The 27,099-nt window shown below is 49.8% G+C and overlaps 1 protein-coding gene across 1 annotated transcript in view; it reads right to left on the bottom strand.

The window, feature by feature from the left end:
• Positions 1-22,991, bottom strand: part of VAV2 (vav 2 guanine nucleotide exchange factor) — a 150,865-nt gene extending 127,874 nt beyond the window's left edge. The window contains exon 1 of the mRNA XM_010570820.1: positions 22,788-22,991. Coding sequence (XP_010569122.1) covers positions 22,788-22,991 — 204 coding nt within the window. The remainder of the gene's footprint in view (positions 1-22,787) is intronic.
• Positions 22,992-27,099: the final 4,108 nt, after the last annotated feature.

The raw sequence follows: 27,099 nt of genomic DNA, 5'->3' as shown, positions 1-27,099 counted from the left end.
GGTGGGAAGAGCAGGCAGTGGGAAAGAGGTAGGAAAACCAGACCCGCACCCCAAACCCTCTTACGCAAGAGGGATTTCAAAGGAAAACTCACACAAATGACAGGACCTACAAGCCAGACCGTGCTTGCAAGCCAGAGGGAGCAACCCACTGCAGACCAGAGCTTTCCTGGGTAATCGGGAAGAGACAAGCATCGCATCTACCATTACGGGCAGCAGCAGGAGCTGAACCAGATGCTGCGAGAGTCGAGAGAAGGGACCTGGGGTGCCTCTGCCAGCCAGCGTATGGAGGCTCCTTGTCCTTGGGGACGGAGAACGGACAGGCAGCCCTGCGGCCCCGGGAGTCGCTTGGGGCTTCTTCCTCTCCTTGGTATTAAATAATAAATGTTTTGTTGCATTTCAGTGTTGGGAAGAACCAAGGATGTGAACAGACAGTGTGAGCTGGAGAACAGGAAGGGCTTTTGTTTTTACCCATGGTTTAATTGAGGCTCATCAAGTTTTCTAGCTCCAGATTTCTTCTGCAGAAAATGAAGCTGAAACAGAGTGGCAAAAGCAGGAGCAGGGAGTACCACTGTCTGCAAGGTGACAGCCTGCCAAGAACGATTCTAACACGTGTGCAACGCACAGAAAATTGCTCTGGGTAAACAGGTTATTAAAAAAAAAAAATCTTAATGGAAGGAAAAATAAAAGGTTTTATAGCTTAACTGCTTTAGCGCTTGTGTTTCGGATCCAGGGACCAAGGCTAGACAGACACACGTGCAGACACACACCAGCCCCTGGAGCTCTCCGCTGAGCATCTGTGCCTGCAGGACGGCCAAACCAGACCCAGGGCTCTGTGTGCACATCCCCTGTAAAGATTAATTTCCATAACGCCTGCGAGATGAGAGGCAGGACATCCCCCAACAAGGAGCAGGAACTTTGGTAGCGTTGGCACACATCAGACTGATCCCAGCCTGAGTGGCTTGGGTTATACAAAGACCTCCGTCATCGCCAAAATGAGACGAGGTCAAAAAAAGAGACACCGGGAACAGTCAACGTGGATTTAGCAACAGCAAGCCTCGCTTACCGAACCCGATTGCTTTCTATAAAGAAACAAGAAGGTAGGCAGATGAGGCTGGAGCCGTGGATGTGACACACGACTTCCCTTCCCCACCGAGGGACCACGTGGGCTGACAGAGCTTCTGCTATCCCCTATGGCCTGTCTATCAGCCATGCCCAGGAGAAAAAAAGCTAACAAATCACCTATTTTAAAACGTAAAGGGGAAGTGGGGGTGGAAAGAGATAAGCCGGGATGAAACACCCTGAATGATAACTTCTTTCCCCCCATCAGTAACAGAAAATGTCAAATAAAGTTTCAAATTCTAAAAACCACAACTGGGTACTCAGAACTTCCCAGGCATCCCCCTGGGTCTTCAACAGACTTCAGTAGGTTTCAGAGTAGGCCCGAAAATCCTACTTGGCGTTTTCATAATGGCTCTGAATCCAGTTCTGTGTATCAGGAGAGGAAAACCCATCCACAAACACAGACATCAACACACATTTTTCTCACTACCTAAAGCGCTTGTACTGCCTTTTGTGATTTGCATTCAGGGTATCGGTTCCTCTCCTTTTCAACATTGCAAGGAAATTAATTAACTGAATAGTAACTGTAAGTATCACAAAGCTTGGGAGGCTGAGACAGGAAATCTGAAGGTTAACCATCATATTTAATGTATGCATGAGATAAAAATCAGAACGAACTTAGATCAGGGGAAGGATGGGGAGGCCATTGGCATTACTGTGATGTTGGTTGTTTTGTTTTTTTAAGATTAAAGCCTACACTTTATCTTTGGGATTTCAATTAAGCATTTTTCTCCTTTCTGGAGAGAAGAGAGGGGTGAAATTCCTTACCATAGAATATCAAGCATCATTCCAAATCACTCTAGCATTGTAATGAAAGCCGGGTGAAAAGCAGAAGAAAAGCCATCACTCCTCAGTCCTGGCATTTTAACTAAAATAAACCCCCGTTCTGGAAAGGATGCTCTGCTCTGAGCCACAGCAGACACAGACCTGTCCTAACCAGCTCCACGTGCAGCTCCGCACATCGTGCCTCGCCGTGCGGTACGCAGGCACAATGCAGCAACTATCCTCTACCAGCAATACGGGAGCACGGTATCGCTGGGAAACAGTACGTGGCAGCTATTTTATCCACCCGGCTTCAACCCTGCCTGGCAGATACTTGAATATTTCATGAATCACTGTCCCAACAGTCTTGGACACTCAATGACGTCTATAGTTTTTTCCCCTTTTCCTTGAAAGAGCGGAAGGTTTGAAACCAAACTGCTCTGATCTACCTTAAAGCGAGGTAAGATTCCAGTCAATGGATAAAACAGATTTTTGCCTTTTTTGGAGAAAACCCAACCCCAAACAAGCAAACAAAACCCTCAACACATCCAGTGGACACAGCACAGAAGGACAAGCTGCAAAGTATCTATGCACTCAATTTAAACTCCCTGCCGCAGGAGCCAGGTCCCTGAAATGCATTAGAACACGTGGAACCCACAGCCCTTCTAATCCATATTTTGACCCATGCAACAAGCAGGGTTTCTCAGTTCCGACATCCTGGATATGTGGATAAAAATCAGCACGAGAGGTGCCAGCTGCTGTCCCACTCCCCGGCTGGGGACACCCCAGGACATGTCCCCAGCGTGCCTGGAGGAGTTATTAAAAGCAGACCTGCAGCCTCCCTCCCGAACGGGTGATTTTCTGGAGAATCAAACTGGTGCCGGGGATATCGGCTCTTCCTTAACCAGATTCAGGTTAAGAACAAAATAAGAAAATCCCCTTGCCTACAGTCCAGAGCTGCCATTCTTCTGTGGTCATCCCCCTCTCCTGCAACACATTACACAGAGCAGATATTTTTCCTAATTGCAGTGTCTATCTGAGCACCAGGGCAGGCTCAGTTTAGGATTTCCAGGTGGAGACCCAGAAAAACAAATGACAGTGCATGCATGCTTCAGGAAAGCGGAATTTGGACTTTTTCCTGGGAGAAAGAAAGGAGGGAGAAGGCAAGCGCCATGAAAGCCATCTTTTATTTTGTTTTAGTTTTACAGCTTGTCAATTATCCCAATTCACACCACAGGAAGAAAACATGCTACAAAAAAAAAAAATCACTTTCCATTTCAAGCTATTTTTGCACAGTAGAATTTAATGAGAGACTCCAGCCAAAATTAACACTGTGCTGTAAAACTTCCCAACGTGTAAAAAGATTTGTTGCCACCATGAATTAAAGACATCTTTCTGCAGCGAGTAGTGCCTAAAGTTTCAAGCATCACACTTTGGCAGTCACGGCACAGGCTCCAAACCTTTCTGGATTTGGGTGCATCGCCATCCGTGACCTTCACTTCAGGGAGAGGCTTAAGCTGAATTAAACGAAGGGGAGCTTCATTTCTGACCCAGTTTATTTTAAATCTCTCCCTGAGGAAGTGACTATTTTACTTTATCTGGAACATTTGTCCCTCCTTCCCAAGCTCAAGAGGCAAAATTTACTGCTACAGCAATTCAGTACAATCCCTCTTCTGCATGATGAAAACTGGCTACAGAAAATTAATCTACTGGCTACTTAATTTGTAAAGCTGCTTAAAAAGGTCAGCTCCCCAGCTCGTAAGAACCACCACCGAGAACAGATCCCAGCGATTACGGGAAATAAGGCTCTGGATATTTATATAAATTAATACTTGGGAGTATAACAAGATCAATAGGACCCTCTAATCTAATACCTACATCACGCTCTTCGCAGCTCATAACGCGTGCTTATCTATTACAGTAACATGCCAGGGGTGCACTCAAAGCTGGCACCTGAGGCTAGAGAGGGTTTTAGAAATCCTCCCAAAATCTCGTGTATGCTTTGACTAAATAGTTGCCAGCTTTGGCTTAGTATTTTTTAAGGCAAGTCCTCATTCCTGAGCCAGACTAACAGGGGCTAAACATGCACCAGCAGGGATATATTTTAGCCTACCAAAAATATGGAAGAACACTATTTTGTTGTTGTCTTGTGGTTTTTTGATTTTTTTTTTTAATGATGCTCTGTTAAATTATTTAATAGACAGTTTAGCGTGTATATGCAATCACAAACACCAACACTCTTGTGATTCTGCAGTTGTCCCCAATTTAGACTCGCTTAAGCAAGAAAACCAAACTGGAACTTCTCACCATGAGACAATGAGAAAAGCCGGTTATTTCTGGGAGGTGACTTTTCCTCTCTCCATCCCCGCATTGACTTGGGTCTAGTCAAACGCAGGTATTTTCCTAGGACAAGCATTTCCCCTGGAAACAGAACTTAACGATGTATTTACCAGCCAGACACGAACAGTTACACCAGACAGCGTATACGAGCAAAGCTTACTCTCTTAATTGGAAAATCTAAAATAAACTCCGTATAACAGCGTAATTGCATTTGCAGAGCAGGGAGTGTTAGGGAAGGCTGCATTGCTTTTGCTGTGCTGGTCTAATTAATTTGGTACAACTTGAGCATGGAGATAAGGCCCCAGGGACGTGTTGGGCTGGACCATTAATGCTGTATTTCAGCAGAAGGGGTTAGGAGGGGAACTGGAAGCAACATCCGATCCCTTCCTCGGCTCAGCTGTTCAACTCCATCTCCTTCCAAAGCCACCCATTCCGCTTTAGTGGGTTGAAAATTATCTGGACGTGAAAGGACAATACCCAGAGCTTCTAATGGGAGACGATCAATACATTGAAATAGGCAGTGGCCCTAAAAAAAGCTCTCTGACCCGTAAATTAAAGTTACTTTATTGACAGGGTTAAGACAGTGTCAACATGCAGTTAAACACAGACTCTTCATTTCCCCTTTTTTTGGCAGCAACCCTGTCCTATTTTCCTAAGCACCACCCAATTTAAGCTAATTTTTACTACTTCAGCTGCATATATAACTGAAGAAAAGTGACCTTTCTTCTGCTTTAAATTAATCCTTCTCTTAGCAACTGCCTCCAACAACACATACACAGTGTAAAACGTATGGAGAATTTTTAAGCACAGAATTAAGGTGCAAGAACAAGCACACGGATTTTTGTCAGACTAACGTATACTCAGTTCTGTGCAGCCCGAAGTAGAAGTTATTAAAAACATTTGTTTAGAAGCCAGCACGATACTTTTAAAAAGTCATACAGCAAACATTAAGACAGGTCCGGCTCCTGTGAAAATGGCTATGGCACATATTAGGCTGAGCTGTTAGGAATAAATTGCTCCTCTGCATAACGCAATCGAGACTATACAAAGAAAAAAAATGAAGGCTATGTAGTCTTTTACAGGGCCATAAACACCAAGGGAAATAAAACATCTTTCTCTAAGGTGTAGCTTCCAATGCAAAAAGCTCTTATTCAAAACAGCGCTTCCTCAAGCTCCACAGAGGAAAGGCTTTCCAGCTGCTGAGTGCCTCTCAGGGAGGGGAGCATAAATAACATTTCATGTAAAGTCATCATGACCCATCACTTCTGGTTGCGTTCAAGAAGCAGACCAAGACTTTTTCTGGACCACACTCCACCACAAACAGCGTTCCCTCGCCAGGACTTGAGGAGTGACCAACATCTGTCTGACGGACATCTGGCAAGGGGCTCACATCCCAGAGAGGATACGAGAGCCAAGGCACTGCACAGCCTCCCTTGCTGCTGGATGAGTAACGCGGTCTTCCAGGGAACAAAGCCTTCCCACCTTCGGTTTTGTAATGTGACTCAAATGCACAGGTCGACCACCCCAAGTCAACCCTTGGTCGCTCTCCCCAGATATTCACGTGCCCGGATCCCGAATCCCTATGTCAAACTATTTGCATGCTACCAGCTAAGGCGCACAGACCGAGATCCTACGTACAGCTGACCCCCTTTGCGTGCCTGGCCTTGCGCACCCAAGGACGTACGCACGCTTCTGATGCGTTATTCCCCAGCTAGGCAGAGGGGATCAAAGAGATTTAATTGAGGTTTTAGTCCTCCTCCACTCCCAAATACAAACCTCTTCAATCCTAAGAAACTTTCTTCACTTGCCTTGAATAAACTAAGGAACATCAAATAAAAGTGATGCAAATCCACCCACAATCTGAAAAGAAATGACAGCTCCAGTTTTTGGTTTCCAGCCATCTCAACTCCTCCTTGGTATCGAGCTTCTGGTCTAACTCAGACGCTCAACTTTTGAACTTTTGTCTCTCCTCCTCACCACAAAGAATGAGCTCTCAGCTGCCTCATACCCAGCCACAGAGTCTGGTCAACCACACATCCGTAGCCGTAGAAAAGGACTTCATCGTTCCACAATCGCCGGGATCGCATCCTCCTTCCCCATCGCCCACAGCCCACGTGATGCAGATATGGTGATGTGAGAGCTGAGAACAGTGCCGCTCGTGTTTAGCCGTGGGCAACGCAAGCTCCCAGGAAAACAGCAGTGCTTTCTTTGGTTAACATCCCCAAAAACTGAGCAGGACGGACAGTCACACAGCAGCTGTAAACTCCTGGTTTTACCTCGCACCACTTCATTCTTTAACGAGACTATTTCCTCCATAAGAAGCTCTAAGGTCCCACTCCAGGTCAGCATGCCCCATGGGCCAAACCAGCCCCAAATCTGCCCATAAACCCTTTGGAGGGCTGAGGAAACCAGCTCAGCTCTCTTCTAGCAGCCAGAACCTCCTCTTCAGCTGCCACCTCCGTTAGGTTGTGAGGTTTGGGAGCGACCACGCAACCAGCTCAGCTGGCAAGCCTGAAGAAGGGGCAGCATCCAGCCAAGGGATGCTACGGAGCAGATGCGGCAGCGGGGATGCCGCACAGCTCTGCCAGGCTTTCTGTAGCTGGAAAAGGATGCATGTCCTAAGCTTGGGGTTTTTGCTCACGTCAAAGTGTCAAAGCCTCCCCCCAGTCAACCTTCCACCACCAGCGAGACTTCCTAGGGCAGACCAGATGCAAGTCAGACATATGTCCTGCCTTGTCCTTGTGTAATGCTCCATGGCAGAGGGAAGCAAAGCATCGCCCCACGCTGGAGTGCAGAGGGATCCAGCACCACCCAAGCCCGAGCCCATCAGCCCCCGGAGCTCAGCAGAGCCAGGAGGAGGAAGAAGAGGAAGAGGAGAAGGATCACACGCTGCTGTCCACTTCCCTTCACATGGCCACACGCAAAAAGCATGGCTTCAGCTGGAGGGGGAACTATAAACCAAGCAATATGGTCCTTTTGGAAGAAAACAAATACTTGATTACAAAAATCACAGCCCAGCTGCCTCCCCCCCAGCACCAGAAAGGCAGAGGGGCAGCGACCCACTCTGCCCCATGGCTCTTTCAGTTATGAGATTTCAGTGCTCTGTACTCCCAAATTACCTGGATAGCCCGTTGCCCAGGATTAGGGCCTCTGTTTGCCAAGGACCTGGTACTAATTGGAGCTTGGACTTGGGCTTCCATGAGTTAATAAAAGGAATGCGAATAGTAACATCTAACTGGGTTTGGGACTTTTTGGGGCACTCATGTCCGCTGCTAAAGGAGACTGCTACAGAACCAGGGTCCGGGAGCAGCCCACAGCACACGCAGCCCTGCAGCAGTAACCGAGTGCTGTCCCTTTTTTTAATGGTTGCCTTAAACCCACAGAATTGCATTAGCAACACCTCATTTTTGCATGTTAGGTTTTTTTGGGTTTTTTTTTTGTAGCCACCCACAGAAAAGTTCTGCAAAAGTTTTTCCCAAAGAACAGCAGGAATAATGATGCCAAAACGCCCAGGGAGACCTCGGAGCCGCAGCAACGACACAACCCCCGGGCTGCCCAGCGGCTCCAGCTCCGTCAGTCCTCATTACCCTGCGATCTCCCAGAGCGCGGCTGCGAGGATGTCTGAGAGCCAAGGAGAACGGGGTGGGAAGTTGAGAAACTGAAACATATCTCCAGTCTAAGGGACACTGAAAATGTTAAAGCCCAAAGAAAGAAATGAGCCAGAAAGTGTTTCACCACTCTCACCCTTGCACGATACAGGGCTGCGGGGCGGGATGGCCGACCATCGCCAAAAGGCATTTTTTCCAATTTTTCAGTAAAACACTAAGTGGGTGGAGGGAGGAGAAGTTCTACGTTTATTCTTCAGTGCTCAAATACATGACAAAGCCTGGCTGCTAATGTGACAAAGACAAAACCAAGCAGTTATTAAGTTACCTTGAGCACAGAGACAAGTTAAATACCCCTTTTTGTCTCCAGTTTCCTCCTGTGCTCTGTCAGAGGGAGCTCCTCCTGCTCCTGCTGCTGCGCTACCAGAACCAGACTAATAACAGCCCTGCTCGGGTGAATAACAGGTTTCTATGGAGCGATAACACTACCTGATGCCTCATCTTTATTATACAGGATCTTCACACCATGACACTGTTATTAAGAAAGCTGTCTCAAAAAATTTCCAAATCATAGAAAAAAAAAAAACCCAAACCAAAACACTCAGAAAGGGGATTTGAGCAGTTCCTCCTTCCACATCTGCACGAGAGCGGTGCTCAGTGAAACACGGGCTTTTCTTCTCGTCCCCAGGACGAGAACATGGAGGTTTTGGTGGCTACGGGGGCAAAGTCCTTCCCTCTGCTCTGGCTCAGGAGGTTTAACACCCATGCAAATCCACAGCGTCGTCTTTGGCAAGTTCCTCTCTGCCCCCATGGAATTATGAGGCTGCTTTACACCTCTTGAAGTTTTACTCTTGCTCCTTTTATTTACACCCAGTTAAACCAGATGTTTAACTCTGCTTAAGATGATTTTTCTCCACACATATAAAAGACAATACTATTCACTTAGTCAGCTTTTGTTGGTGGAGCCCAAAGCTGAACATTGGTTGGTTTTCATTATTTTTTTTTTTTTTTATTATATTACAAGGAGGGGAATTCAGAATATCACCTACTCATTTGTCAGTAATCATTCTGCTTTATAAATTTTAAAACTTGGGTACTTCAAATTTGCTTTCAAATCTATGAGGCTTCAGAGAGCACTTGAATCGTGTTTTTATGCATTTCCCCAAAGTAATAAAAGCAACAGCTTCCACGCCTGTTTGTCTGTCTTCCCTTAAGGAAGAACTAAATTCTCTCGTCACAGGACCCCAGGAGCTGGGTCTTCCAGAAAAACACTAGGGAAGAAAAGTCCTAGTAATACTTAACAACACTGCCGATACTCGCTGGTAACTCAAAGCTGCAGGTCAGACACCTGCCCGGGAGAGACAGCGGCTGAGCAGGATCCTGATCCCGGGACTGATGCGGGATGGAGAGGATCCAGCAGAGGCGAACGCGCACGGGCAGTGTTGATGCAGACCTGTATCTCCTGGTGACCCCAGCGAGAGCCAAGTTGCAACAAAAAACCCCCACTTTATTAACAACCCCCAGATGCTCGGCAGGATGGGCTGAGGCGTCACAGCCAGTTTGGGTACCACGTACCCGCTGGTCTCGCCAGGGACCCCCTCCCCGCTTCACCCTGAGCATCCGCTGCCACTTCTCTTGGGCTCTGCATCTGCTCCGGCCGCGGCGGAGCTGCTGTTTCACAAAATACCCCCCTGCATTTCAAGCAGCTCCGAGCAGCACAGAGGCAGGGAGGGAAGAGCAGGGGTGATGCGCATCTGCTCGGTCTCCAGCCAGGTGAGCTCCTCTCCGGCTTTGTAGGTCCACCCAGGCTCGCATCCATCCTCTCCCTGATTTAATGCTGTGCGTTGAGCCGGACCTCGCCGACAAGCTCAGCGAGGCAGAGAGGCGCAAGCCAAACCACAGCCCTGCACAGAGGTAACAGCTTAAAAAACCAGGGCCAAGGCACCCGACACCATGAGAGCCCACTGTGAGAGAGATGCTTTGGCTCCGGATCCTGCACACAGAACATCCCCCATCCGGGAAAGCAGAGCTATTTCCAAGAGATATTAAATATTCACCCCCACACAGTGAGCCCAGCTCCACCCAGGCAATAGGACTCAGCTGGCAGATATAACCATGCCAGAGAAATGTTCAGAAAGAACCCAAAGCAGGCAGAAATACTCTTGGCTTTGGGTAAGGGCTGAAATGATAAAACAAAGGACACTTGAGTCTTAAATGTACATCAGAGTCCCATATCACAGCACCATCCTTTCCCATTGCAAAGGAACAGATTTTGCCCACACTGCCAAAATCACCAGGAACTATGAAAATGCAATGAGGCTTCATCTTCCATCCATAAATTCGTTTTTTTCTATAGAGACTTTCACCCACCCTGGCAGCTGTATGCTAATTCCCCCTCAGCACTGCTTTATTATCACTTGGAACAGATGTTACAGCCGCTCCAAAATCTGGAGGTTACAAAAACTATTAACCTCATCTGGGCGCCAGGCTGAGGGTTTGTTGCGGGGTGTTCAGCACCGAGGGGAAGGGCTCAGCCCCATCCTTCTGCCGCAGCGGCCGGTGGTCCCCGGCAGCAGCACGGTCAGCAAGACGGAGCAGGTTTTGCTCTCACTGCAGCAAGAGACGGTCGCTTCTCCACTGCAGCACCCCAAACGATCAATAGCAAGGACAGGAGCGAAAACTCATTGATAAAAATACCCCCAAATGTTGTAGAAACAAAGATGGAGAGATCAAGGGAGAAGATGTGATTTCCAGGCTTGTTCCAAAAATTCAGGGAAATTAGCTACAAGGTCCCCATGGGTTTTAAAACCTTGGGCACAAATGTGGATACAATAGGCTTTTTTCTTTCTTTATTGAGGGGGTGTCTGTCTTTGTTGGGGGGTGTGTGCAAACAGAGTCATTTCAACCACAGATAAATCCAACTGCGAAAGGTTTAGCATTCCCCATGGAGTTGATTTCTCCAGTGCAGCCCAGTGTGGCTCCTGGAGTAATTAATGCCAGAATCTATTTATGACCTTTGAATAAATTGTTCTTTTCTGAAGAGAAAGCTGTTAAACACGTTAGCAAATATAATTAAGAGGGAAGGGGGGGAGGGGATGACAAAAATCTGGAATTAAATCTCTCTCTAATTAGAAATGCTTCTTGCAACAACCTGGCTACAAAACCCCACTCTCAAGCAGATACTGTAGTTTCATTAAAGCTTCCTCATTATCCTTCCCGAGATAACTGAGCTGCCAATACAAGGAAAATTTACTTCTAACCTTTGTCACCCCCTAAGAAAAAAAAAACGTTTAAGTGTTCCTCCATGTGGGTAAAGCTTGGCGACGTGCACCTGAACACGCCAAGGCTGTAGAGCCTTCCAGCAAGGGATAAGCGAAACCGTACAGCCCCGCTCGCCTTTCCCAGCCAGGGCTGCTTTATCACGGCTGCATCGCTCCTCCTTCACCAGCCTCCCAGCCGCAGCCGCTGCTCGTGTTGCAAGGAACAGGTTTTGCTGCCGATAGCTCAGGACATTTGACCAAGTTTGCTGTATCTCAGGCTAAGTTCTCATCAGGGAGACCTGATTGCATCATGCAGAAAGACGCCAGGCAAAGCAGGTGGGAAGCGGCAGAGATTAAAGCTGGGAAGCCCCTTGAAAATGTCCTCATTCCACCAGCATGAACATCCCTACTCCTGGCCACCGGAGAAGCCAAAACTCAACCGATGTACAAGAAAGGGTTAAAGTTAGATAACAGATCTGCAATGCTATCCAGCACCCAGCCCTCATCACTGTTAACGTGAAAATGCAGAGGGCAGGATGACCCACATTTGGCAAGATCCTAGATTTTTTTTTTTTTAATTATTTCGGAAGGCCCGTCAAAAATTTCAGTTTTATGTACAAAATATTAGCGCTGAAGTAATACATTCTCCTGCATCTTCGGTTGGTTTCACAAACAAAAGATGACCTACGCAGCGAGATACTCGGTGAATCATCACGGTCACGGGGAGAAATGAGCAGGGGCAGGCGGTGCAGGGCTACCTCCCCGGGAATATCAGCTCCCAGCACAGACCAGTCCTGGGCGGACAGGGCAAGTCGGCAAACCTCAGCGCAACGCTCACATTTCACATTTTTGGCAACTTCGTGCCAAAAAAACACACCCTTTTGGAGGGAGCCTGAAGCTGGGCGAGCAGAACGCACGGCCAGCCTTCCTCCTGGGCTGCTCGCTGCCATCCTGGCCAGCTCCACGCTCCCAGTCCCTTGGCAATACGAAGTTCTTAAGTCCGTTTTGTTGCTTGAAAACTGACACAGTTTTGCTAAAACACACATGTCTGCCTGTGAGATCGCACGTCTCCGCAGGAGCGGACACCCCAGCTGGTCCTGCAAGCATCACCCGAGAGCTGGAAGCCACAGGCACCGTAATAACACTTAGTCCCCCAAAAATGAGAGCTCTGCGATCACCGTGGCCATCCTGCTCGAGACCTTGTAGGCGCTGCCCAACACCACTTAGTTTGGTTCCAGAGCACCAGTTACAAAGCCACGTTTCACTCTGCAGAGCAAGCATCCACTTACAGAAGAGGCATTGAAGGAAAGCCCTGCGTCCAGCTCGCCCTCCCCGAGGGCAGCGGGCTGAGCCCGGAGCCACGCTGTGCTGAGCAGCTGCTGCTCCAGCAGCAATTCCCAGAAAACAGCCCCAAACCCTGTAGCAGCATTAGAAAAAAAAATTTAAAATAATAATAGTAAGAAAAAAAAAGACGTAGAAGTTGATCTATAAAGGGAGACAAAAAAGCACAAAACTCTTCAAAGTAACATACGGGGTTTACTAGAAAAGTTTTTGGTTTATTTTCTGTTTAAAGTCACAATTCTCCCACTAACTAACATGAGACCTGTCTTTTTTTTTTTTTGTCTCCTCCCCTCTCTGAGGCTTACCAGTGACTTTCTTGGAAGATCACTTACACAAGAAAGTGCTTCCCATAAACGCAAAGGGTCTCGATACGCACACAAGTCTGCCCCGATGCTGTACACATTTCCTGTCCTGGGGACATGCCATTCAGCCTGGGATTCCCAGTGTTTAACACACTCTAGCTCTTCAAAAAAAAATATATAGTTTTATATAAATATATATACACACACCATTTTTTATATCTAGCTATCTCGTATTCTTGTTGCTTTTGCTGCAAATATGAACCCAACCTCTCGGAAACAGGGCTCCGCTTTAGGGAAAACCTGTATCCTTGCATGAACTCGGATGCTCCCACCCTAGCTGTGAACACCCCAAGTACCTGATAAACCCAAAGGAGCCAAACAAGCCTGTCCTAGAAAGCAAAACCAGTTTATACAGCACTTCTCCCTTCAGAGCAATCTGGGGGAAGGCGTGCTCAGCAAGGACACGCCGACGGGTCCTGCAGAAGGCACTGCCATGGGGTTTTCCTGCAGGGACACTGGAGTTGTCCCATCCGCAGGTCTCGTGCTGCACCAGCTTCGTGGCAGAGCACGGGGGACACCGAGCTCCTGGCTTGGGCATACTTTTTTTTTTTTCCATGCGGCTGAATACTTTCGTCATGCACATGAGTTCAGCGGATTTCACAGATAATTCTGTGTTTGCAGCAGTAAACACAAATCACTTCTCCTGCTCCTCCCCTTCTTGATCTACAAGCCTCCTCTGTTCCCTCCTCAGCCCCTTTCAAATACCAGATGTTCCATTTAGCTGTAAACCACTATAAAACACAACAAAAGATATGAATGCTATAAAAGGGCCAATTTACTCCCCCTTCCATCAGTATTAAAGCGTATGCTTGAAGAGAAAGAGTGAATTTCCTCTATGGGAACCTTTTAACCTTCCCCCTCTCCCGCTTTATCAAACCCCGCTCGTTTGCAGGCAGAGCTAAGGGCCCTGGTGCAGGCAAATGCAGGCAGCTGCCCCACGCCGCGGTCCCCGACGGAGTTTCGGGACCCTTCGGGACACGGCACGATGCTCGCTGCCAAATGGAGGACCGCACGCCCCAGAGAGGCGCGAATCCCTCCCGACCTCGCCACCGCCGTTCTTATCGCATCCAAAGGCAGCCGTCAGCATCGCCCTTTGCCGAACCAGGGTTCGCCACCCGGTCAGCTGTCAGGAGAGAGCAAAGAGCCGATGCAGCTCCCGAGAAGGGTGTGCAGGGTGCTGTGCAAGATGGGAGATGCTCCCCAGCTCCAACAAGCCTGGCAAATTCAATCCCGAGAAGCCAAGCGGCATCCCAGCAAATAAAAGCCGATTTACAACTGGGTCAATGCTACAGAGTCTACCGCCAGGGGAGTTCGTTAGATCACACCATCGAGGAGCCGAACGAGCAGAGCGAGTCAGGATATGACTCAGGCTGGTGGCTTTCCAAGGAGGCGAAGGAGGACCTTCCAGCTGAATCCTTGCTGTCCAGACGGGCAGGCCCACGGGTTACAAAACAAGAAAAACAGATTTCACATTACCTCTTGCTACCCAAGCAACGGCGCGTCAGGCAGAAGAGAGACAACGGGCAGGTGGCATCCTTTGTCCTTTGGTCTGTGATGGGAAGGGCTTGCAGTCCTCACGTCTAGGTTGAAACAACTGTTTTGGGGACTTCAGAAGAAAAGGGCTCTTAAAACTAGAAAACTTCCAAAACTTGTTCTGCAGGACTTGTTAGACAGGCTGGGAAATTCAATGGCCAACAAACTACTACTCTTCAGTGACTTCTCCAGAGGATAACTGATTTTTTTTCAGAGCAGCAGGGCTTTGAACCCACATGCAGACCTGACCCATCTGCACCCGTATTTTTTCCAATTCTTTCTATGGTAGAGTTCTTCTGGCTTTTGCTAGAGCAAGAACACCCTCTGACCCAAAAGGAGAGGACTCGGATGGTCCAATTACCTGTTACAGACGTAGCCCTGTGAAAACCTTTCAGGTTAGGACATCTTAGCTAAACCTTACCATTAACACAGACTGGACTCAACAGGGCTGAACTAGTCCAGACGCAGTAACAGCACAAACCACCCATGTACAGAGAAGCAGCAGATCACAATCACAGGGCTCAGCAGTTGCAAGGTCACTGATAAACCCAAGGTATAAAAGACCGGGACAGTAGGTGCTCAAGCAGCCTGGTGTTGTTATACACGAAACTAGGTACTTTGCTCGCTGGTTTGGCCAACCTCCACCTGCCTTGAACTGCAGCCAAGCAGGAAAACCCCAGCCCTGCCTGTCCCTCCGCTGCAAACACGGGAGGATCCGAGCCATCACGGAGGGTGGAGGGCAAGGAGTGGTTGAATTCGAGTTGTATCGTCAGATGAAGCACAGCCCTGAGCTGCAACCAAAGAAAACATAAGGGGCGGGGGGGGGAAGTCAATTTTATTAGAAACAGACCTTTTTCCAGGCTGCTTCTTGAAGGGGAGATACGACACTGGGAAAAGTCATTTCATTAACGCCGAGTTGGAAGTTGTGAAATGCAGAACGTAATTAAGAGTTGCCCTGAAAAAGAAGGTCCTTCACCCTCCTTATAAAAGGAGCATCGGAGGGCACACAGCTTCGAATAAGCACGATGCGTCGCGGGGGTGGCAGGTGAACCCAGGAGGCTGCTGTACTGTAACACACGAGTCACCCCAAGGACGTGCCCGAATTAGAGCCCTCGGGCTAATACCGGCAGGAGAGCTGGGGGTGACTCCCTGCAGGCTGGCAGCAGGGACAAGACCAGGCTTTGCCGGGGGCCAGCACTCTCCGAAGCGGCACCGGTGAGCCCCAGGGGTCCTGGGATGCTGCACGGACAGCTGGACAGACAGATGGACTCGGCATTAACACCAGAGTGGGTCACCCTGATGGGGCACCGAGTAAGTCCTTGGGTGGGATCAAAGATCTGGGAAGCTGTGCTGACTGCTGGGAGAGCAGCTACAGGGACCATTTAAGATTGCTCAGAGTCCAAGGGATCCAGCTGATGTCAAGGGTAGTGTGAGGAAGGGGAGGAAAGGAAAAGAAAGAAAAAAAAAGCTGCTGCGCAGCTCAAAGAAGGTGGATCCATGCTTTTAAAATCAAAGCAGAGACAGTCTTCACTTCCCAAAGGTGTTGCCAAGCTCACTGTACTTACCCCCCTCCACCATCCCTCCACATTAATCCTCTCCATCCCAACGCGCACACCTTGGATGTGCTGTGAGCCCTCCACCCCCTCAATTACACTGCGCCCAAAGTCAAGGGGATCCTGGTGCTCCCACCCCAGCTCTGCCCAGAGCACCCCGGCAGCCCCAGTCCAGGCTGCTGGGACATGTGGGATGAGCATATTTGAGAGACTACTAAACACAGGCTTAGGGGAGAGTCAAATGGAGAAGGGAAAAAGCTCAAACACTGGGAAAAAAAGGTTTGTCTCTTTAAGAGGGGACAAAGAAGCGGATCAAAAATTTGCCCTCGGGTCAGTCTGAAGCAACATTTCTGTCAGTGCCAAAACCCAGGTCCCTTCTGGCTCCAGATGAGCTGAAAAAAGCAAAAGGTCCACAGCACCGGCCAGGGGCTCCCACACCCACAAGCCACGACACAGGGTGATGGATCAGCACCATCTCACTGGGCACAAGCGAGATGAACCCTTCAATATAACCACATCCTCAGCACACATCTTGCTTGAGCTAGCCTAAATTTCTGCAGCCCTAATTCCTCACCCAACTGCCTCACTCAAACACAGCCCACAGGAGTTAAGCACCCCAAGGGCCATTGCCAAAACATTGCCTGTTTCTCCCTGAAGGGACCCAGCAACAAGGTACCCCATTTTCTTGCTGGTATACCCAGCACGAAGGATCGCCACCAAGAAGGATGGACAAGCCAAGCATTTTTTTTACAGCTCATCAACATGCCGTTGAGATAGAAGGCAGCTTCCAAGACTGGTCCCAACTTGAAAAGCGACCAAATTGACTGCTTTTTTGGCTTTGTGTTTTTAAAGGCATCTATTCATTCAAGAGTCCATTCCTGCTAGGTATTTAATGCAGGTATTTAACTCTCATCAATCATTCAAGGGCGGAAAAAAAAAAGTTTTCACTGCTTTTCATGCTTCTTGGCACAGCCAGCAGGATCCATCTAACACTTTCCGCCTTCTTCTGCCCCAACAGAATACATATGAGCCTTCAGCTGCAGGTTCAGTTGTATCTTGCAACCTCGCCAAACAGCTAAAAAGAGGGTACTACCTCTAGCTAACACAAAGTTTTAGGGTGCTATTTGACATGCAGGAGGCATGAAGGGGAGCTGGGAAGAAAGACTGCAATCGGTTCCTATTTGCAAGGAGCTCACGAGTCCGGCCGTACAAGACAGAGCACCTTTTTTCCCTTTGTAAAGCTCAGCACATCTGAACGGGAAGTCACTGAGACACAGTAAACAGTGATATGTAATGAGGCCATTTTTTATAGCCTTTTTTGGAACAGAACTCAATTTCAAGAAGCAGAGAGTAAATAAAAAGCCAGAGGACCTGAGCAGGGTAAATCGGCGAGTAGCTATACAGACCTTGCTCAAACAACGCACCTACCCAGTCAGCTCTGATAATACTGAATTATATTTAACTACTGTCATGACATATGGAAGTAATTACAAGCATTGTAGCTATAAAGCCTTCAAGTGGCACGTTAAAAATCCCAAAGCCTTGTGAATAATTACGGGTACCAAATACGCCAACATGCCTTCATCTCCCATGTACCTGGGGGAAGCAGTCGCTACAAACCACCTGCTCCCAGTTGTCATGGCAAATGAGTGCCTCCATCATCAATAAACGGGACTTTGATACCAAATTATTGCCATCCTGCAGAAAAAAACAACAGCCGTGAAGCCATCTGACAGTTCAGTCAGGTGTAGGGCGTTACACCCATCAATCGTGGGAAGTCAGTTGTCTGCGTGGTTCCTTAATAAGAGCAAAACAGAGCGGTGGGCAGCCAAGTCATCACGCCAATTATGTTTGCTGTGTCTCATCAGTCTCAAGAGCCCTAATAAAACCTCCAGGCGCTGCAGACCGAGATGGATTATCTCTAGAGAGATGTCAATACGTTTCAAAATAAGAATCCTTAATGAGCTGACCATTACTGCTAACTTAAAAGTCTGTGCACACACAAATACACGCATTAAATACACGGCTGCTTCATTTCAAGTATCCGGGAGATTTTGAAGCAGGGAAAAAAAAAAGATATTTAGCAGTGTCCAGGCCAACCTTAACGGAAGGGTGGATGCAACACGATATCAATGGGAGTCTTCATGTTAAAACAAATCACACGATCAAGCTCTAGAAGTGCACAACTGCTCTGGTGTAGGTACCAATTTCCATCTGCTTTAATATACGGAGGAACGTCAACACTGCAGCACATAACACTGCAACAGCATGCTCAGACACCCAGGACAGGGGCAATGGGAAGGTAGGGCAGGACTTCGGGGGTTATTGCTTTTTTCTTAGTTGTTCTCCCTTGAAGGAGCCCACATTTCCTTCAGCTGCAGAGATTTAGGAGCAGAAGCGCTCCCGGAATGGGGCTGGAGGGCAGAGTGTGGGCTGAGACCCCTCGGACACACTGGGCGATGGTGTCAGCCCCCGCGGCACCCTGCTTACTCGCTTTCCCTCGCTGTTTCTCAGGCACCTGCGATACGAACACTTTGCCGAGAGGCGTACGTGTCCATGGAGCCCTCCACGGCATCACCACAAGTGCCAAGAGGTTGAACCAGGTCTGCTAGACACCAGGGGAATTAACCCGGGGTGCTGGCAAGCCACCAGAGAAAGGACAGTGACCTGGCACACTGTGAGCAGCTCCCAGCTCTTCCAGTCTTCCATCTTCAAGGATAATTCCTGATCAATCCCTCGCCTGCAAAAGGTGTCCAGCACAGCTGATCCAGCCCCCATGAGGTCTCTGCCCAGAGACCTGTCTGCCCAAAGCACATTGCCCGAGTGGGGAGCAGCTGGCAGCACAGCTCAACCACGCTTCCCTACCAACTTCGGTCCACATCCAAGTCCCTGTCGGGAAGTGTTAATTTTATCTAAGGCAAATGCAAAAAAAATTTAAAAAAAAAAATTAAAAACCCCCAAACCAAAACCCACACTGCCAAACATCACACTTGCCCAAATGTGCAATTTTTTTATTGCACATATTTTTTATGCTTCACCATGCTGAAACACAAGTGAAGAGTCATTTAATTTGTATTTGACCGCAGACTTAACAAAATTACAAATCAAACCTAATTATCGATGAAGATCCAAAGCCCCGAGATCTCCATCTTACTCACAAAAGGAGTTTCGGATGCGAGAGCAGCTGTATCACACAGTGCCAGAGGACTGGAAACTAGTGCCAGCTACAGGGGAACAGGGAGAGAAGCGGGGTTCTGGAGATGGCTCCACGCAGGGATGGGGGAGAAATGTTATACTGAGAGCTGTGCACAAGGGACAGGGATTGCAAGCCCGAGAGGTGCTACATCTGCTCCCATTTGCAAATAAAGATGTCCTTTACATCACACTTCCACAGCTGGCTGGCAAACCGGCTTGAATTACACCCCCCAAAAGCCAATGATGGTAATAGACATAATGATCAATAAGTACTGAGGGCAAGGACACTCATCCCGCTTCCCACCTCTCCAGAAACAGCCTCTACAGCAAAAGCAATTAGCAGAAATGAAGTTTTACTCCAGGCTCATCAAAACTGCCCTCGCATCCACCGACTCTCAGAAGAGAACTGGGGTTTAAGACTTTTTTTCCTGTTTATTTTGTTAGTCTCTGTGGAGGTTCAGTAGCTTTGGGTCATCCCATCCTGCCAGGCACCACCGAGCACTGGGTCTCTGGAACTGAGCATGAAAATAAAGCAAACTTGAGATTGCAACCGAATGAGGTGATTTTACTCATTTACTTATTTAAACATCAAGTAGTAAACTACTGCTGTGTGGCCAGCCTGGCCATTTCACCAGCCTGGTTCCCTGCTGAACAAGCACGGGAAGGTTTTAGGAGGACAGGGACACCAGTTCATCTCTCCACAGCGAGGGAGCACAAGTCCCTGCAGCCTCACCCACGGCTGGCCTCGCTGTGCTGCGAACAGGACTCGACATTCTAACCTCACCACACAGCACACCTTCACGGCTGCAAGGAAAAACAAATCAGGATGGAAGGGGATTAAAAAAAAAAACCACGAACAAACAGACAACAGTGTCTGGATCTTAAAGCATTTCTTTGCAAAGAGATGTGATTTCACCTCTGGCCTTCGAAACGATGCTCACCTTGGGCAAAAATCTGTTTCTCATTACACACCTGCACAACCCCATTTAATTCACTGGGAAAGGTGGATGACAGAATACTACTGGGTGTTTCAAGTCTAGCACAAGTGTCTTGTCCCCTGGCATTTTGACTGATTAATAATAAAAAAAAAAATAAAAAAAATCTCTGTAGTAAGGCAGACAGCTGGTTAGCCAGCCCAGCCGGTCAGGCAAAATGCACATTTATCATCCAAAAGAACCTCTGAAGTTTCCAGGCACACTCTGTCTCGCACATCCCTACGCCCGTGTCTGAACGCATCCCAGCTGTGTGACAAAGATGGGTTCCTATGCTCTTCTGAAATTTGGCCCAGAGACTCTAAACTGCTCACAGATAGCTGCAGCGAGGCTGAGGCCCTGCAGGGACGTTTTTCCCCGTCCTGGCTGGGCTCAGACCCCTTCCTCTCCCCCTCCTGGGTTACCAGTGCTGCGGATACACGGACGGTAAAGAGCAGCCAGATGCCTCCTGTCTTTAGCTACCCTAAATTCAGAGATTCCCCAATTCAGGAATTGCCAGAGAAACACCAAATACCTAAGAGCAAGTATAAAGACTCAAATCCAGATGGATTTGGGGCTCATCCTGACCGAGGACAAGCATCAGCTGAGCCTCGCCGTAGCATCCACTGCCACGCCAGGCGACGGCCCTGCGCGTCCCCCTGGGCTCAGCTTTGGGCAGGCTGTGCCGGTCGGCTCCGACAACCCGGTCCTGGCAGAGGTGACCACGAAAGTCATCCCATTCACCAGTTCCCTTCACGCTCCTCCTCCAGCCAGGAAAGCAGCCAGGTGGGGAAGGCAGAAAGGAATTTAATTATGGACAGCTGGGCTGTAAACTCTCACCTCCAACAAGCAACACCTGCCTCAGCAAGGGTAGCAAGAACCTCCTTTCCAAACTACCGCTGGATCTTCCCTACACCACAGCTACTATTCTTAATTCCCCACAGGGCAAGTATTGAATGGAAATCAGGTTTGTAGGGCTATAATATTTCCTTAAAAGAAAAAAAAACCCAAAAGCATAGTATGCCATTCTCAGCACGTTCTAAGAAAGCACCAGTCCCCGCACATTTACAGCTCCAGCGCGACAGTTTATATTTGGAAACGTCAGTTTGTACGGAAGACAGTTTGTATCAGTTTATAGCTTGGAAAGCTAAGAGGAAATCTCACAGCATTGTTCCGCCCTGGGAAGAGGCATCAGGACGCGTCGTGATTTACTCTGCGCCAGCAGGTCTCTCGCGCCGATGCGAGAGCTGACATGGGGCTGGCGTTCACCGAATGGTCGGGGCTTCCCACCCCGGTGCTTGGCAGGATCAAGGTCTCCGACTCGAAGCGAGCAGCGACATCCTCACCTTCCCACGCAGGCAGCAAAACGCATTTTGCTCCCCAAAGCGCGGCTCCAAGTTTCGGGCCTGAAGGGCTCAACCTGTCCTCAACCGCAGCAGCCCCCCCCAGCACGCAGGGTGACGTCTCGCTGGGTGAGGAGGCTGAACGGACAAAACCCACCATCGCCCTGGAACAAAACTCTGGTGGAAGAAGGGAAAGGCACTTGCCGGACAAGCAGCGTGCTTGCACAGCATATAGCCAGAACTCACGTTAACGTTATTTATCTTTGAATGATTCAGTAAAGTTCAACAGAGTCTCACATGCCCTCGCTACCAGGAAATTTCCCTTCCCTTCTACCAATAAAACCTGTTGTTGCTCAAAAATAAGAGCGAGCAGTTCACTGTCCACTTGTCAACACAGGGGCTGCCGGGTCGGGAGGACAAAGCCCCCCCTTTCATTTGTTTCTAATTGATTTCACTTCCCAATTCCCATGCAAATACCACGCGGCACAGCTTACAAAAACATAAGCAGAGTATTTAAACCCCAAAACAACCAGAGCTGAATTTTTTTTTTTTTCCGTTGTTTAACCCTCTTTCCACCAACACAACCAAAAACCTCAAACACTTCCAAGGAGGGGAAACACTAAAGCTTTAAAGTTCCCAGACCTGAAAGCCAGGATAAGAACAGTGCAGGAGGAGGGAGCCGGAGCCCAGCTGGGCTCTCTGAACCGAGAGCCGAACGACCCACCGGCCCGGGGCAGCTGCGGCTCAGCCGGGGCTGCGGCACCGGGAGCCCCGGGGCGGGCGGGGGGGGGGCGGACAGACGGACGGACGGACAGACAGACGGGAACCGCATGGCCGCGCTCCCTGCCCGGCCGGGCTTGGGACAGGCTTGCAGAGCACCAGGTTGGGGTTTTTTGGGGTGGGGTTTGTTTTTTTTTTTTTTTTGTTTTTTTTTTTTTTTTGCTTATTTTGCTTTTCATCTTCCCGGCCAAAGTTTTATCAAGGCCAGTACCTCCCCCCCTCCCGCTCCCCCAGCACATCAAAGCCGAACAACCTCGTTAAAACCCCCGAAGTAATCCACCCCACCACCTCCTCTTCGCCTTATTTGCTTTTGTTTCGCGATGACTGTAAACAGAAAGCGGGGGAGGGGGGGGGAATATTTCCCCTTTTTCCTGGGCTGTTTATTCTCCACCCCGGAGCCCTTTTCCCCCCGCAGCCACCGATCCCACCGGGACAGAAACCCGGGAATTAAAGCCCGGGGTGGCGGGGGGGGGGTAAGCAGACAGTCTCCCACCACCCCCCCATCCACACATCCCACCAAGTTTCCCCAGAGCAACACCCGCATGCAGGGAAAGGCGTGCTGGGGGGGGGTCCCGTGCTTATGGGGGTCCCCCAACACCCCCCCCCATCCCCTCCCTCCCTACCTGGGACATCTGAGGCCTGAAGTTGATGTCCTTGAGGTCGATGGAGCCGGGGGAGAGGTTGTGGAGCAGCTGGCAGAGCAGGACCCCATCCCTTAACGCCTGCGCCAGGTCGAAGACCACCGCCGAGGGCCAGACCACCCGGTGGTTGGGGGGCAAAACTTTACAGTCGATGAGCCAGCGGCCGCACTGCCGCCACTCCTCCATGGCCGCCGCCCCGCTCACACACCCGCCCTTCTTCTTCTTCTTCTTCTCCTTCTTCTTCCTCCTCCTCCTCCTCCTCGCCGCTCAGGGGCAGCGGGCGGCAGCTTCGCTCCGCGGTCCCGGGCTACCGCCCCGCTCCATCGCCGCCCGCCGCCCGGGGAAGCATCGCTCCGCGCCGGGGCTTCTGCGGAGGACGAGGAGGAGGAGGAGGAAGAAGGAGGAGGAGGAGGAGGAGGAGGAGGAAGAAGGAGGAGGAGGAAGGGGGGCGGTGCGGAGTTTTCCGGCGGAGGGCTGCCCCTGCCCCCGCTGCGGCCCCACCGCCTCGGCCGGGGTTAGGCGCGCCGCATCCTCCCGGGAACAAAGCGGGGATGGCGGGGGGGGGGAAGAAAAAACGAAGGAACGACCAAACGCCCGAGGGGGGCCCGGCGGGGCCAGCCCCGCCCCCCCCCAAACTTCGTCCCCCTGCCCCGAGGAAACTTGCTGCCGAGGGGGCCCCCACCTGCGCTGCTGGGGATGCTGCTGCTGGTGTGAGTTGGGGGGGGTGGATGTGTGTGTCCCCCCCCCCTTCTCCACCGCCCCGGGCAGGCGGGAGGAGCTCCCGGTCCGCCCCCGGTCCGCCCCCGCCGCCCCTTTGTCTGCGGGAGCCCGGGCTCCGCGGCTGGGAGCAGGGGGGGAGCTCCACGCCGCCTTGGCTCTTTTCCCAATTTATTTTTTTCTCCCCCCCCCGCAAATCCTTTTTTTTAATATCCTCTCCCTCCCGCTGCTGCTGTTCCTTCGCTCCCTGTTCCGGGGATAAACCGCACCGAGCCCCGGTGCTGCTTTTCTCTCCCTTCGGGGAGGTTGAGCTGCCATCCCAGCCCCGGGGGACACACACACCCCCCGTGTCCCGTTCTTCCCAGCACGGTCCCAGCTCGCCCCCGGAGCGGGGAGGACCCGACCGTCCGTGTGCCCTCACCCACAAGAGCGTGCTTTGTCTGGCCGTGGGCTCCCACTCTTCTTCTCGTGTTTGGGTTGCAAATACTGCAGGGGAGCTGGTTTAACCCAAACAAGCTATCGTATTCCTTGACTTTCAAACATGAAGACAACTCCTATAATTAATTACCAGTGTATTTATTAAAAACCTCAACTCTCAGCCATTAACTGCTTGGCAGCAAACTCTTGAAAAATCTCTAATTTTCACCAGTGGCTTCCATCCAAATCAGCGCAGTTTAGAACAGCCTCTTTTCAAAAATCTGTTCTGAGTTTTCTTCCGAGAGCCTCTCCCCAGAGTTTGTCCATTAATTTCCAGCCTGGCCTTCCAGATAGCCAAAACCGGAAGCCGAGACTGGGACGAAGGGAAGCTATTAACCTGGATGTCAAACAAATGCAACGCTAATCTCTTCCAAATGTAGCCAAGTGGAGATAAAGAAGAAAGAGCGACTCTACTGGCATGATCCTTCATTTTCAGGGTAGGAAGGAGGATCCCTCCGAAGAGTGAAAAACAATTGTTTAATATTCCAAGGAAAGTTTGGTAGGCTGTTTGTTTGTTGGTTGTTTTTTTTCAAGAAGGCACTTCTTTCAGCCTGGTGTGCTGGCAATTAATCTGCTTTGGGTCCGGCTCTGTGCAATGCCCGCTGCCCCCCTGGCAGAGCAGGTAAGTGCAGTATAATCCGAGAGGGAGCAGCATCCCTATGCCCCAGTCTCACCATCAGAGCTACACCCTGCCCTGGGCGTCTTCAGGAGCACGCTGATTTCAGTCCGAAGCTCCTGCGGAGGTGATTCCTCTAAATAACTTTCTCATTCTTTTAGTTCTTCCTGAGGCTTTTCTTTCTGGTCTCCCGCTAGGTCTCCAGCAGCACCCACTGGGCAGGAATCACAAGGCTACTGAAAGGAGTGGAGTCCTGCCAGGGATAATTTTGGTTGACTCTGTACTACTCTGCCTTGTGAGGTCAGGTCTGTAGGCAGAGGACAACAGAAGAGTTTATTATATGTGTATAATTAAAGCTGCTAGCTACAGCCTGGCTTTTTTACGGCATAATAAAAAGCGTACTTGCCCCTGGACACTTAGGAACAATCGCTGCATCTGCAAAGCCAGCCTCTGTGTGGGAGGTGTTGAAGCAAGTACGCTTCTCACCTACCTCTGCAACAATCACATAGGCTGATGGCAGAGGTATTTTTGATAGCAGAAAAAAAGAAAAAAACCCAACCTGTGAGGAAAGGCTCAGTGAAGAGCATGTATCCAGCACACACACTAGCGAGCTGTGAGTTGCAGATTATACAAATGTCCTGGAAACAGGAGAGGCTACATGGAGAGGACCTAGACGCTGCTTTCAGGATGTACCTAAAGCTAAAAGGGAGCTTGCATAAATTAAAGAGGTTGAGTGTTGTGCTAGAGCTGGTAATTCCCCCTCGTGCCCCTTGGCACTGCTGGGAAGGACAGCCAGGGAAGGACAGCCAGGGAAGGACAACCAGCCAGGGAAGGACAGACAGACAGCCAGACAGGGCCGAGGCTGCTGACCCACACGCAGAGGCTGACACTACCCTCTGCTGGGGACCGAGCATGGAGCTTCTCCTCTCCGCTGACGGGCTTCACCGTATGTGCTTTTATTGCATGAGAGAAGCCTGAGAGGTGACTGAATGCACTAGAAAGGTAATAACAGAAGGAACGTCGTGCTTTTTCAACCCAAAATGTCTCAGTAACTAGATAAAAAGAGACTGGCAGGCAGCTATTGCCAGGGGGCAGCAGGCAGCCACCGCAGCAGGGTCCCGTTGCAGAGGGGTGTGAGGGGGGACATGGCTGGTGAAGCAGCGGCTGTTTGGGAACGTAACCGGGCTGCTTGGGAACATCACAGTCTAGCATGGAATAGGCAAAACTAGTCATGGAAGGAAGGAAAGAAGGAAACTTAAAGGCACAAACATGTGCAAGGAGATTGTACCTTACTAATCAATCAAAACATACCTGGGAAATGACCACATTTCACAGTAAAGTGTATTTTCTGTAATGTTTGGTATTGCTCCTGGAAGACGAGCTGACTCCCTGGTCAGCACAGGCAGAGAAGCAGCCGCCACGCTACCTCTTTGGAGCAGCCATCTGAAAATATCCCTATAAATACAAGGGCCATAGCACCAAGAAATCCCCATTTCCAAATCAGCCAGTGTCTATGGATTGCCATTGCCACCTTCTGGATTAGACCAAGCGTGCACCAGCCTGTCCCAAACCCGCTGCTGGCTGCCAGCAGCCCAGTGGACATCTGTCTCCAGCTGGAGCCAACGTCCCCAGAGCAGGAGCCGTCACGGCTGCTGTCACGGCAGAACTCGGGCACCACCGGCAGCTGTCAGCAGTTACCCGGGCAGCCTACGTGCCATTTACATCACGCCCTTAGATTTTGTGATCTCCTTTCACCAACTATTTTAGGAAACCTGTGCAAGTCACAACTCAGCAAACACACTGCTCAGCAGCAGCTCTCACTCAATCATCAGTGAGGGACAGATCACACAGCTATTGAAGTGCTGCTGCATTAAACTACTAACTTTCACTAGGTACAGACAGTAATTCTCTGTCTGGCTCATCTACTGCTGTAAACACCTGATCTACCTGCCCAGACAACTTGTACCCTAGAACAGTCATTGCAATTATCCTCCTGGTAACGGCCCTGCACTCCTGCCAGGAGAGCTCACGTCTTCTCCCGTGCCATCGCCTCCCAGAGCAGGCAATGGAGGTTACTGCCTGCCGCCGGGTAAAGGGAGAGCGGGAGAATTAACCCGGAGTAACTCGACGCTGGCAGGAGGGATGAACTGGATTCTCTTCTTGTACTGGTGCAACAGGAGCAGTCAGCCACAGATACTGTTTGTTTAGCCTGGAAAAAGGTAGCGCCTGAGAGCGTAGCTCCACTGGAAAAGGGCTCTCAACCCAGGTACCAAGCAGGCGGAGCGGGCACGTTCCTGGGCATTTCTCTGTGGAAGAGTCTCATTTATGGGGCCTGTGATGCCCCAGCTGTGCTGAACACAAGTAACACCCTCTTCCCAACATCATCATCACAGCCTCACTAACCAGCCTTCCTCCACCAGAGTCCATCCCCAACAGCTTTCCCATCAAAATCAAATAGACCCCAAAGCGTATCACAGTCCTAAA

The sequence above is a fragment of the Haliaeetus leucocephalus genome, unplaced genomic scaffold (genome assembly GCF_000737465.1).
Source record: "Haliaeetus leucocephalus isolate CR32 unplaced genomic scaffold, Haliaeetus_leucocephalus-4.0 Scaffold306, whole genome shotgun sequence".
Lineage (NCBI taxonomy): Eukaryota > Metazoa > Chordata > Aves > Accipitriformes > Accipitridae > Haliaeetus > Haliaeetus leucocephalus.
This window is presented reverse-complemented; position numbering and strand designations above follow the sequence as displayed.